Below are 14,261 nucleotides of genomic sequence, written 5' to 3' on the forward strand. Positions count from 1 at the left end.
TAGGACCTACTCACTAATTATAAACTCACCATAATATCTTGTAATGATTTCTCATTAAGGTTGTCTTCAAGATTAGATCTAACTCTTGTTAGGGCAACGCATCTACTTTTTGAGTTTGACTAAGAGCATCCAAGATGAATACCAAAATTTAAAAATGAGAAATGAATGAATGAGCATTTTAATGTCGTCCACCAGATCAAACAGCGTATGAGACCCACAAGTAAAGAAAATGCATTTGAAAAAGAGGAAAAAAAAAAAAAAGAAGAAGAGGAGGAAAACATCATTACAGGACCGTTAAAAACTAATAAATGTGTCGCCACTTAAAACAGGGACCCACCCAAGGGCGGTGCACCTTCATTTAATGCCTCTGTAACATCCAGAATTTCAGTGCAGGGAGTAGCAGGGCTCATTTACTTGTTAAAAGAATACCCGATCTGAATTTTGGAGATAATGGGGATCCACAGACAATTCGGGGCATTTGCAGTGGCCGTCACAATCCTCATCTGTGCTCTGCAAGCGACTGAGGGGGCAGCCAAGTTGAAAGGAAGAAAGGAGAAAGTAAGCAATCTGGAATTCTATTTCCATGACAGAGTTTCAGGAAAGAGCGTGACGGCCGTGGAGGTGGCGTCTGCTCCATCCACCAAAACTTCGGCCACTTCATTTGGATCACTATTTGTGATGGACGATCCCATCACCGAAGGGCCTGAGCCCACTTCCAAATTGGTGGGCAGAGCTCAGGGATTGTACGCCTCCGCAGGCCAAGAGGAAGTTCACCTGTTAATGGCGGTCACCTATGTTTTTCAGGGTGGAGAGTTCAACGGTAGTACGATCGCCATGGTTGGTAACAATGCTGTGTTTAGCGAGGTTAGAGAGATGGCGATTGTGGGAGGAAGCGGCAAATTCAGGCTGGCTCGAGGGTTCTGTCTCGCCCACACTCACTCCTTCGATATCAAATCTCGCAATGCAGTCGTCCATTACAATGTTACCGTACATCATCACTAGTATTAAGTTATCCTCAGTAATGTATTCTCCGAAGTGCTATATGGGTACATTTGGATATCAGTAGAACTTGCATTTTGGATATCAGTAGAACATGCATATTAGATATTGGGTATGTTTTGATTAAAAAAGCAGCCTTAATGATCTTTAACATAGTCGGAGGGTGACAGATATTGGGTTTATGTGTTGAAAAAAAATCTTGATTACTTTAAAATATATAAATAAAAGTAAGTTATAAATTTTGTAGGAAAGTAGACACTTTAAATTTTATGTAGAAAAGTCGATTTTGGATATTGATCTGGTGTGATGGTTAAGATGTGGTGATGTTGTTCTTGCTATCAAGATTCAAATTTTATTGGAATATTATTTGTTGAATTTGTGTAAAAAGTGTTTAACATTTTTTTAAAAATGTGATGTAGAAAAATTTATTTAAATTATATAACAGTTTAATTATATATTTTTGCTTATAATAAGGACTGCCAATTTCTTTTAAAGGAAAAGTTTTAGATATTTAATACCGGCACGGTACATAGATGATCCTCTTCTTTTCTATTAAGGGTTGTGTATTGAATATCATGCATGAATGTATATTGTTGTTATGTGAAGGTAAAGGAAATGCAAAGATCAATATGGCATCATACTTGTGACACTATCGTAAATGTGTGATATTGGCAAAATCTATGTTTATGATGTCAATTGTTGTTTTCTCAAGTGTTTGACTTTGGGATTTATAGATTGTAAATGCTCACACAATTTTAATGGAAATACAATGTACAATGCAAGTCACCATGAATGTAACACAAAATCAACTCTCTTCTTTTTATTCAAGATGTTTTCTTTTATTTTTTCATGTATAGTTTTGTGATTTTAAGAAATGGGCTTTATTTTTATAGTTTTATGTATAAGTGTGGTAGAGTGAATTTGGAAAGACCAACATGACTCATTATTTTTTTGGGATTGTATATAAGATAGAGAACCTATGCAAAATCTTTGATAGTATGACATCTATTATATTTTTTAATAGTCATATGATTGTATTTTAGTATATTTATAAAAAAAATACAATCAATTTTTTTTAAAAGAAATATATCACATATAATCATGCTCTCCATATAAAAGTCAAAATTCAACTTAAAATCTACTATACATATAGCCTTGCTCTCCATATAAATGTGATGTTAGGCACCTAGACATTCAACATAATCAAAAATATGGGTTTAATGTGCATACTAGCTCTACATTTTCCTCACCTTTTTACCAAGAATGTATCCTTGTGACAATTATTTCTTGTTCATAAGGTTTTCTATTCCTCTTCCACATTTCCATAATATGTGGGTAAAATTGAAAGTGCATTTCCTCGTTTTTCTTTATCTTGGCGTATGGAGCACAAATAATATTATTCAATTCATCCCTACGCTCCTCCACTTTATTTATCAAAACCTATATAGTTTATGTGCATGTCATTCCAACCCCATAATTCATCTTCTTATCCATGGCTCTTTACTTGTAAATAGATTAAGGAAAGAAATTTAAATGTGGGGAAAGCATAGAACATAATTATGTCATTTAACCAAATCTAAGTAGGGTGGGATTAAGCATTTTCTTGTTATTATTTATTGGAAATGTTAATATTGGAGAGCATTATTTATACTTTCTTTATTTTATTTAGGATTAAAAAATCTTTCAAATAGGGAAAATTAAATAGAGACACATCTCTATGTGTAGATAGAAAGGAATTATAATTAATAGATTTAATATTTACAACAAATTCGTCATAAATTTTATTTCATCATAAAAAAAACTAGATGAAGTTGTGGCCTATAATAAAGAGACTTATTAGCTATCTATGTATCGATTAAGAACATTCAACGCCATTTTTTTCCTCAAAATTATACAAACTTATCTCTTCTCAAAGGCTTCATGAAGACATCAACAAACTACTCATTGGTTGGTGTATAAGCTAGCTCAATTTCTTTATTAAAGAAATGCTAACAAATAGAATAATGTTTCACTTAAACATATTTTGTGTGAGCATAGAACACTATATTCTTGGATATCTTCAACACAAATTTATTATCACAAACGATTATCACAAGATCAACTTACTAGTGTTGAACATCTTCAAGATGTTTTTTCTAACCATATAGTTTTATAGGTTTCTACAATAATTTCCTTGTATGATATACTTATATGGATAACAATATTACCTAATGTTGATACTTACAATTCTATGAAACAATGATAGGTCCAAGATTTAAGTAGCAAACAAAATATATTTTAGATTCTTTGTAACTTGCCTAATCTAAATCTGAAAAACCAACAAGTTTCATTTTTTTATTCTTTAAATATTTTAATCTAATTTGATATGTTCCTTGAAGATATCTTAGGATGTCCTTCGAAACTAGCCAATAACTCTCTCTACTTTGGATTAGTTAAGCATTAAGATGACATTGGACAATAACATAATGTATGTCTAAACAACTAGTAACCAAGTAAATCAAATTTCCTACAAAGAACCCCTATCAATATTTTATTTATCACTTTATCTGGGTCTCTGATCAACTTAGTTCTTATCTCCACTGGTATCAAGAAAAATTTGTAGCCTTGCATTGTAAACCATGCGATAATTTTTTTGATGTATTTCATTTGAGAGAGAACTATTTTATAAGTGCTTTCTATATTTCCACTCTAATAAAGTAATGAAGCAACCCAAATTTTGAAATAATTGCAAATTGGCAATTGTATGTTCTTTCACTTTATTGATTAGTGATTTATAATTCTCAATGTTGTTCTTATGGTAAACAATGTTTATTGTAAGACTACTAGGATTGGAAGTATTAAGATTAAATTTTTTAATGGTGTTGTAAAGACATTAATAGAGGTAAGACATGTACTGGAACTCCAAAAAAAAGAATTTTTGCATTCTAGATGTTATAAAATAATATGTCAAGTTGGAGTACTAGAAGTCTCCAAAGGAATTTGGGTGGTCATGAAGGCTACAAAGATTGGGCACCTTTATAAGCCAAAATGGAGTACTAAAATAAGTGAAACAATGGTAGTATCTAAGGAAGAAAATGAATCAACTCATTTATGGCATAAACAATTGCATCATATGAGTGAGAAAGGGGTAAAGGTATTGGTAAAACATAAGTAACTTCTAAATTTAAAATATTTGAAGATGATGTGTTTAGTATATGTAATCAGTTAGAGTTTTAGTTTAAAAGAGTAGTGATAGTTCAATCAAGTGTTTAAGAACAAATAATGGGGGTGAGTTCACTTTTTTTTTAATTCAAAAGTTATTGTAAACAAGTTGGGATCAATAGGCACAAAACTATAGTTTGCACTCCTAAGAAAAATGGTATTGTTGAGTGCATGAACAAGACACTTCTATAAAGAGCAAGGATCATGCTCAATAATTCCAAGTTGGAGCAAGAGAACTGTAGAAGCAATCAATGCAACATGATATCTAGTAAATTAGTCACCATTAGTTGCAATAGATTGTAAGGTTCTTGTAGAGACCTACTTATAGGTCATCTTGTGATTACTCAAATTTGAAAAAAATTGGTTGTGATGCATATACTCTTATTTGTAAAGATAAACATTCTATATTAGACCTTGAATCTAAGAAGTATATTTGTGTTGGTTGTGGTGATGGATTTAAGCAATACATTTAGTGGGATCATTGCCCACAAAATCATCATTAGTGGAGATGTAATATTTGATTAATCTTCTCTTGTAAAATTAAGCATGGTAGAAGTTGATATGAAACAATAAAAAGTACCACAACATTAACAAATTTATTTGAAAACTCATCCATCTATAGAAAATAGGGAGTAGGAAAAATCTTTTGAAGATGAAGATGGAAATGCAGAAAATATATAAGAAAATGTGAAAATATCACAACCAATTGTAAGGAGATTTACACAAGTCATAAATACTCCTAAAATGTAGGATGATTATGTTTCATCTATTTTTTTGATTTCTAACATTGAAGAATAGAGAATGGGACCTTACTAAACTCCCTAAGGGTAGGAAAGATATTGGTTGCAAACAGGTCTACAAATTGAAAAAGGGTGTTGATGATAAAGTTGAAAGGTACAAACAAATACAAGTAGAAATAGGGTTCTCCAAAGGAAGGTATCGATTTCCATAGAAAAAGTTCTCCAATTGTTAAAGCTTGCTTCTATTTAGGTTGTATTCAAGATGTTTTCTTTTATTTTTTCATGTATAGTTCTGTGATTTTAAGAAATGGGATTTATTTTTATAGTTTTATGTATAAGTGTGGTAGCGTGAATTTGGAAAGACCAATATGACTCATTATTTTTTGGGGATTGTTTATAAGATAGAAAACCTATGCAAAATCTTTGATAGTATGACATCTATTATATTTTTTAATAATCATACGATTGTATTTTAGTATTTTTATAAAAAAAATACAATCCATTTTTTTAAAATAAATTTATCACATATAATCATGCTCTCCATATAAATGTCAAAATTCAACTTAATATCTACTATAGATATAGCCTTTCTCTCCATATAAATGTGATGTTAGGCACCTAGACATTCAACTTAGTCAAAGATATGGGTTTAAATACCTATACATTTTCCTCACCTTTTTACCAAGAATGTATCCTTGTGAAAATTATTTCTTGTTCATAAGGTTTTCTATTCCTCTTCCACATTTCCATAATATGTGGGTAGAATGGAAAGTGCATTTCCTCGTTTTCCTTTATCTTGGCGTATAGAGCACAAATAATATTATTCAATTCATCCCTAGGCTCCTCCACTTTATTTATCAAAACCTATATAGTTTATGTGCATGTCATTCCAACCTCATAATTCATCTTCTTATCCACTACTTCAAAGAAGTGATGGTTCTTCACTTGTAAATAGATTAAGGAAAGAAATTTAAATGTAGGGAAAGCATAGGACATAATTATGTCATTTAACCACATCTAAGTAGGGTGGGATTAAGCATTTTCTTGTTATTATTTATTGTAAATGTTAATATTGGAGAGCATTATTTATACTTTCTTTATTTTATTTAGGATTAAAAAATCTTTCAAATAGGGAAAATTAAATAGAGACACATTTCTATGTGTAGATAGAAAGGAAATATAATTAATAGATTTAATATTTACAACAAATTCATCATAAATTTCATTTCATCATAAAAAAAACTAGATGAAGTTGTGGCCTATAATAAAGAGACTTATTAGCTATCTATGTATAGATTAAGAACATTTAACGCCATTTTTTTTGCAAAATTATACAAACTTATCTCTACTCAAAGGCTTCGTGAAGACATCGACAAACTACTCATTGGTCGATGTATAAGCTAGCTCAATTTCTTTATTAAAGAAATGCTAACAAATAAAATAATCTATTACTTAAATATATTTTGTGTGAGCATAGAACACTGTATTCTTGCATATCTTCAACACAAATTTATTATCACAAAAGATTATCACAAGATCAACTTACTAGTGTTGAACATCTTCAAGATGTTTTTTCTATACATATAGCTTTATAGGTTGCTACAATAATTTCCTTATATGATATACTTATATGGATAACAATGTTACATAACGTTGATACTTACAATTCCATGAAACAATGAAAGGTCCAAGATTTAAGTAGTAAACAAAATATATTTTAGATTCTTTGTAACTTGCCTAATCTAAATCTGAAAAACCAACAAATTTCATTTTTTAATTCTTTAAATATTTTAATTTAATTTGATATGTTCCTTGAAGATATCTTAGGATATCCTTCGAAACTAACCAATAACTCTCTCTACTTTGGATTAGTTAAGCATTAAGATGACATTCCAACAACATAATATATGTCTAAACAAGTAGTAACCAAGTAAATCAAATTTCCTACAAAGAACACCTATCAATATTTTATTTATCACTTTATCTAGGTCTCTAATCAAGGGTTAGTGCAAGAAGCTGAGTCCACTTTTTGGCCAAAAAATGGAAGTGTTTTCCCTGATTTTCAGATTTTGTCTCGTTTGAGCTTAAATTTTGAAACACTTGGAGATTGAATCTTGGAAAAAGTCAGTAATATAAAAGATAGCCCTCTAAGTGTACTTTCCAAATATGTACTTTGTTGTAATACCCACATAATAAAAAATAACTTTTGGAATGGAGTTCTAAAAACTATGTTTTAAAAATGCATGTTTCGGGACCACACCATGCATGTGTACAACCCACACTTTTTGACACAATTAAAATTATTTTCTCAAACCATTTTGGGAAATGGTTTGTAACACACTAAAGATTGATTAGCATATTTTTATGTATTTTTTTTAATATTTTATTTTTAATTAATTTTTTAATGACCGTAATTATCTTTTTAAAAATTTGTCATGTACGACCCACATAATTTCATGTAAAGTTAACATTTTTTTATTATTTTTTTTTAAATAGAAAAGAATGTTGTGTAGATTGATGACATATAAAAAAAATTTCAAAATTCATTAAAATAAAAAAGTTATTAAATTAACAAAATTAGTTAATATTTCAAGTTTATGGACCCGATTTAGTATAAATTAAATGAAAAATAGTTAAAATAATCAATTTTTAAATAAATTTACATATTTAGAATCTAGACAATATAATCTGAAATGGGTTTTAATTTCATATAAAAATTCTCTAATTACAGGCACGTAAACTATTTCAGAAGTTCATATTTGTGCTTTCATTCATGGAGATTTGAATTTCCAAGTCCATGTCTTGGGTGTAGCCATCCCAAGCCTATCTCAAGCCTAATCCCAAGCCAAGTGGCGGGTTGTGGAATCAACGTCCATAGAACGGGCCCCCGTTTTCAAACAAGGGCGGCTTGTGAAAAAAAAGGGTAAAATACGATTTAGAAACGGGGGCCCATTTTTAAAAAATGGGCCCTCGTTTTGTTTAAAGCGGGCCCCCGTTTTAGAACAAAAAAATGGGCCCCCGTTTTGTTTAAAGCGGGCCCCCGTTTTAGAACAAAATGGGGGCCTGTTTATTTTAACTTCGGGCCCCCGTTACCTTTCGGCTCGGGAGCCCGAAGCAAAAATAGGGCCCCATTTTTTGAAAACGGGCCCCCGTTTTTAAGAGCATGCTTTCCAACACGCGGACTTCTGCAAATTTGTGACTCATTACCTTACACTTGCCCTCAACTTAGTTCTTATCTCCATTGGTATCAAGAAAAATTTGTAGCCTTGCATTGTAAACCATGTGATAATTTCTTTGATGTATTTCATTTGAGAGAGAACTATTTTATAAGTGCTTTCTATATTTCCACTCTAATAAAGTAATGAAGCAACCCAAAATTTGAAATAATTGCAAATTGGCATTTGTATGTTCTTTCACTTTATTGATTAGTGATTTATCATTCTCAATGTTGTTCTTATGGTAAACAATTTATATTGTAAGACTAATAGGATTGGGAGTATTAAGATTAAAATGTTTAATGGTGTTGTAAGGACATTAATAGAGGTAAGACATGTACTAGAACTCCAAAAAAAAAAAAGGATTTTTGCATTCTAGATGTTATAAAATAATATGTCAAGATGAAGTACTAGAAGTCTCCAAAGGAATTTGGGTGGTCATGAAGGCTACAAAGATTGGGCACCTTTATAAGCCAAAATGGAGTACTAAAATAAGTGAAACAATGGTAGTATCTAAGGAAGAAAATGAATCTTCTCATTTATGGCATAAACAATTGCATCATATGAGTGAGAAAGGGGTAAAGGTATTGGTAAAACATAAGTAACTTCTAGATTTAAAATATTTAAAGATGTTGTGTTTAGTATATCTAATCAACTAGAGTTTTAGTTTAAAAGAGTAGTGATAGGTCAATCAAGTGTTTAAGAACAAATAATAGGGGTGAGTTCACTTTTTTAAAATTCAAAAGTTATTGTAAACAAGTTGGGATCAATAGGCACAAAACTATAGTTTGCACTCCTAAGAAAAATGGTATTGTTAAATGCATGAACAAGACACTTCTATAAAGAGAAAGGATCATGCTCAATAATTCCAAGTTGGAGCAAAATAATTGTAGAAGCAATCAATACAACATGATATCTAGTAAATTAGTCACCATTAGTTGCAATAGATTGTAAGATTCTTGAAGAGACCTACTTATAGGTCATCATGTGATTACTCAAATTTGAAAAAAATTGGTTGTGATGCATATACTCTTATTTGTAAATATATATATTATAAATTAGACCTTGAATCTAAGAAGTGTATTTGTGTTGGTTGTGGTGACGGATTTAAGGAATACATTTAGTGAGATCAATGCCCACAAAATCATCATTAGTGGAGATGTAATATTTGATTAATCTTCTCTTGTAAAATTAAGCATGGTAGAAATTGATATGAAACAAGAAAAGTACCATAACATTAACAAATTTAGTTGAAAACTCATCCATCTATAGAAAATAGGGAGTAGGAAAAAAATTGAAGATGAAGATGGAAATGCAGAAAATACATAAGAAAATGTGAAAATATCACAACCAACTGTAAGGAGATTTACACGAGTCATAAATCCTCCTAAAATGTAGGATGATTATGTTTCATCTATTTTTTTTATTTCTAACATTGAAGAATAAAACATGGGACCCAACTAAACTCCCTAAGGGTAGGAAAGATATTGGTTGCAAACGGGTCTACAAATTGAAAAAGGGTGTTGATAATAAAGTTTAAAGGTACAAATAAATACAAGTAGAAATAGGGTTCTGAAAAGGAAGGTATCGATTTCCATGGAAAAAATTCTCCAATTGTTAAAGCTTGCAAACTATTTAGGTTGTATCGGCTCTAGTTGCTTTCCTTGATCTTTAGTTAGAGTAGCTAAATTTTAAATAAAATATTTTTACATGGAGATTTAGATGAGAAAATGTATATGGAACAACCAAAAGGGTTTGTTCAGCATCAACAAAAAATAAGTTTGCAAACTAAATAAGTCATTTTATGGCATAAATCAATCATCTAGGCAATGGAACAAGAATTTTGATATCTTCATGGTGAGCCAATACTTTATAAAAAAAATATGACCATTGTGTTCACTTTAAAATTTTAAAAAATGGTTTATTAGCTTGGTGTTATATGAACTACAAAATGCTTGTAACAAGCAAAAGAGTGGTTGAGATTAGTCCTGTTAAAATTTCAATTGGCTAGGATGTTTGATATGAAGAATTTAAGTGCAGTACAACAAATTTTGGGAATAGAATTATATAGAGAAATATAACATGATAATTTTCAGTTATCATAGAAAAAATATGCACGAATATTCTCATAAGATTCAGTATGAAGAATGTGAAACTAATAAATATCTCTTTAATTTCCCATTTTGATCTTTATTTAAGTTTATGTCCTAGTAATAAATAAGAAAAGGATTATATGCCTAATGTACTATATGCTAATATAGTAAGAATTTTAATGTATGTGATGGTATGTACAACAAGAGATATTTCACATGCAATTGGTTTTGTTAGTAGATACAGAAAAAATCTAGGTAAAGAGCATTGGGCAACAATGAAATGGGTGTTTCAAAATATTAGAAGTACAAGTGATTATTGAATCACCTAGAATAACAGATGTTGATTCAGTTTGTGTTTATTTTGATTTAACTTTTGAAGGTGATTTGGGCAAAAGGAAATCTACTTTAGGTTGTCTTTACTCTTGCAAGAGGACCTATTTGTTGAATGTCAAAGCTTCAAGGAACAATTTGCTGAATATCTGGAATACTGAGAGGGGAGGGTTGAATCAGTATTCCCTTGAACTTATTGAAACTTCTAACTAACCAATCATATAACATAATTTAAATACAGTAATGGAACTTAACACAAAACACATAAAACTGGATTTGTACGTGAAAAAGCCAATAGGGGAAAAATCATAGAGAGAATGATCTCTCAAGTATGATTCAATATGTAACTAGTTACACAGTGTACAAAAGGGGTGGCTCACTACTGGTGGGGCCTCGCTGAACAAATACAAAAAGGTTCACTGTCAAGTGATAGAATTCAGGAATTGAACTGTTAGAGTTGCATCTAACATATACATGAATTACAGTTATGTTGAAGTGCATAAACTGCTTTTTACATCCATTGTACATAGACCGCTTGATAATATTCACATCCACAAAAATTTTGCATATACAATATGTACACAATAATTTTTTTTCAACAACCATATCTCTGACTTGCAAAACTAATGGTTATATATATCCTCGCCAAATATCTTGATCAGTCATCTCAATGGGAAAAGGCTAAGACCGAAATATCTACACACAACAACAAAATATCTTCATAAGATGTCGGCTTCAATCTTGATCCAAAAGTAATTTGTAAGACATGCCTCCAATATGTCCTGATAGGACTGGATCAAAAAACACCTTGAATATTATACCTTCATCACATTTGGATGGGATCGAACCCAAAATACCTTCTAGTAAGGTAGATACCACACCTGAAAATTGCAAGAAGTAAGCATACATGTGTTGCATAATAAAGAAATAACATATAGTGAAGCAAACTGCCAGACCAAATCAAAAACATACATGCAGGACCAAATCACATCAATGACAACAAGCCAACAACCTCTCCCTTGTCATTGATGGCAACATAAAGTAATGCAATATAAATTTTCTTTAGGAAAACAACTGAAATAACAACTAGCTAACTGTTTGAAAGGTTTTGCATAATAAATATGGCATTGCTCCCCCTTTGACAACAATGACAAAGGGCCAAAAACTAAAAAAATTTCATAAACATAACTCAAACTCCCCCTAAGGGAGACAACCAATGTCAACCGGATAATTTCTTGAGCTTCTGAGTGTGCACAGTCCAAGAGTCCTTATGTTTATCCCAATGCAAGATAGCTTATGTTAGGAACTCGATCTGCACCTGCAAGGATATGTTCATTTGTTCTACTTTTTGAATAGAACCAAGTGCAGAATACGTGAATTGTATAGCTCTAGAAAGTGTCGACTCATAACGGATATTCTCTCACTCCTTAGATAATGCAATTGACCGAAGGGAAGAATGATATCATCTCTTTGTTGTTGTAACTCAAAGTATTGCTTGTGGAGCTCTTCAATTGTTGATCTACCAGAACAAGACAAGTCCTAAGATAACCTATAGTTGGTATAGGCCTGTCAGATCTTTTCTTCAATGATATTCATTTCATCTTTAATGCTCTTTGTGGCATCTGGCCACCAAATATTGTATGAGAAAAGTATATCATCATTTGATAAGTATGACTGACCTTGAGAGATGAGTTGAGTGAACTGATGACGTGTGGTCACATTTTTCCTTGAGTTCTTGCAATAGCTTCCCTATGTCCTCTTCTTTATCTTTTTCATATTTCTCCTTCGATTTTTGTGTATGATCTTTCAATGAGCTAATTAACATTTTGTATTTGTCAACATTGGGGGTATCCAGATCTAACTGACACTCAAGCATCGCAACATGAAGTGCTATCAACAATTCCTCAACAATTTTGTCCTTTTGAAAATCTTGTCTAGCAAACGGTAGAAACGCTTCTCCAATTTGGAGTTTATGTACCGGATCAAAAATCAAGAAGTCAACTAACTGCATGGACGAAGTGATGGGTTGAATGATCAATGGCACAACAAACAATCTCTTCCAGGAGTCATCATTAGTATCAGAGCTGGTACCAATCATTATTACTATTTCAGACACTTTTACATTTGATTCCTTGACCGGATTATTCTTGGGCTCAAGTCCATTCCTTTCAGTCTCAGTTGTCATTTATTCTTCTTGACCTTTGTCACTAGAATCTTCAATTTCTTTTCCTTTTCTGGCTTCGGGATTTACCAGAGCATTAGCAGAATTTCTGGGGATATCCATTATATTATCTATACCAAATACAATATCAATAGGATTTTCATCAGGATTATTAACAGGATTGTCAACAGGATTACTATCCACATTCGCATACTCATTGGTAGGAGTACCGGAGTCAACATAGGGTAACATACCATGATTCTTTGCAATAGAAATCATTTTTTTCATGAGTTCATTCTTAATAGTAAGTTTCTCCTTAGCATCAGATTTTCCTAACATAAGATTTCCTAGACCTCTCTTTGTCCTCAATTCAGTCTTACAAGATTATATAAGATTGGCCTTATCTTCTTTAGAAAGGGTGGAACCAACAAACTCAAAAACCTAATCTTTAATATTCAGCTCTTCCTCTCGAGCAATTTGCCTAATTCTAATCAATTCTTTCATATAATTCAACTAGAATATCATTCTTAAATTGTTATGCAACAGCTTCTAATTTGACACACTATAATAGAGAAGTTTTAAATATACAACTTTTATCTTCATCATTGGCCTCAACATAAAGATTGCCTACCTCTTTTGGGCTTTTTCCTTGTGCAAGTGATTCAAACAGGTTCTTCGTAACAAGTTATTTCTTGGATTTCTTGGCCTTAGGATTCTAAACGTGTATTCGATATTGCTCAAATTCTTGTTCCTTCCTCAAACTCAAGTATTATCATCCTTCTCTTTGCTTCTTTTGGTTTCTTTTGGGAACCAAATGAGGTAATCTCCTTTGGAGTGGATTTTGCAGAGGCTCTGGATGAGCTAGCAAGTCATCTGGAACACCTATACTCTGTAACCTCTTCCTCAATCAGATTTGCCTTAGCCATGGATTCTTGAAAAAATTTCTTTACATTCTTCTGTCGGGTCTTCTTTGAGTGTTCCATGTGAACCTTCAAAGATTTCTCAACTACAGTGCCAAATCGTTCTTGTGTTTCGTCTACTAGACTCTTTAGCAAAACTAGAGTTGTACCCTCGATCATTTCCTTGGTGACTTCTATCCAAATGGTGGAATCCATATTTTTCTTGGCATGACTGCTTCCATGTAACACTTGTCAGTAGTGAATACGAATGTGATGACATATTTGTACTTATCAACCATTTCTTTTGGCATTCTTTTTTTCCTTTGCATGTTTAGTTGGAACAGAGATAAACAAGCGGTAAACACCTCTTCTTTTGTCACATCATTGATGAACCTCTTCAATCTATTTGCAATTTGATGAGCTATCGGCCTTTCTAGTGACAAAAGAACCTTTCCTTGACTAGGAATCTCTTGCAGAAAATAGAATAGAATACATAGAGCTAGGGTTCCATACTTGAATGGATGCTTCTTCTTTTTTCATTGTGCTAGGTTTTCAAAAAATTGATGCCTTAAGATTTCACAATAATCAAAATATTTGTTGTTCAGTTGCCTTGTATGCCATGT

The 14,261-nt window shown here is 31.7% G+C and overlaps 1 protein-coding gene across 1 annotated transcript; it reads left to right on the forward strand.

The window, feature by feature from the left end:
* Positions 1-377: 377 nt before the first annotated feature.
* Positions 378-1,374, forward strand: LOC131060247 (dirigent protein 23). Its single transcript, XM_057993419.2, has one exon. The coding sequence runs from the start codon at positions 451-453 to the stop codon at positions 1,000-1,002; it is 552 nt and encodes a 183-aa protein (XP_057849402.2). The 5' UTR covers positions 378-450; the 3' UTR covers positions 1,003-1,374.
* The last annotated feature ends 12,887 nt before the right edge of the window (positions 1,375-14,261 follow it).

The sequence above is a fragment of the Cryptomeria japonica genome, chromosome 1 (genome assembly GCF_030272615.1).
Source record: "Cryptomeria japonica chromosome 1, Sugi_1.0, whole genome shotgun sequence".
In the NCBI taxonomy this organism is placed as follows: domain Eukaryota; kingdom Viridiplantae; phylum Streptophyta; class Pinopsida; order Cupressales; family Cupressaceae; genus Cryptomeria; species Cryptomeria japonica.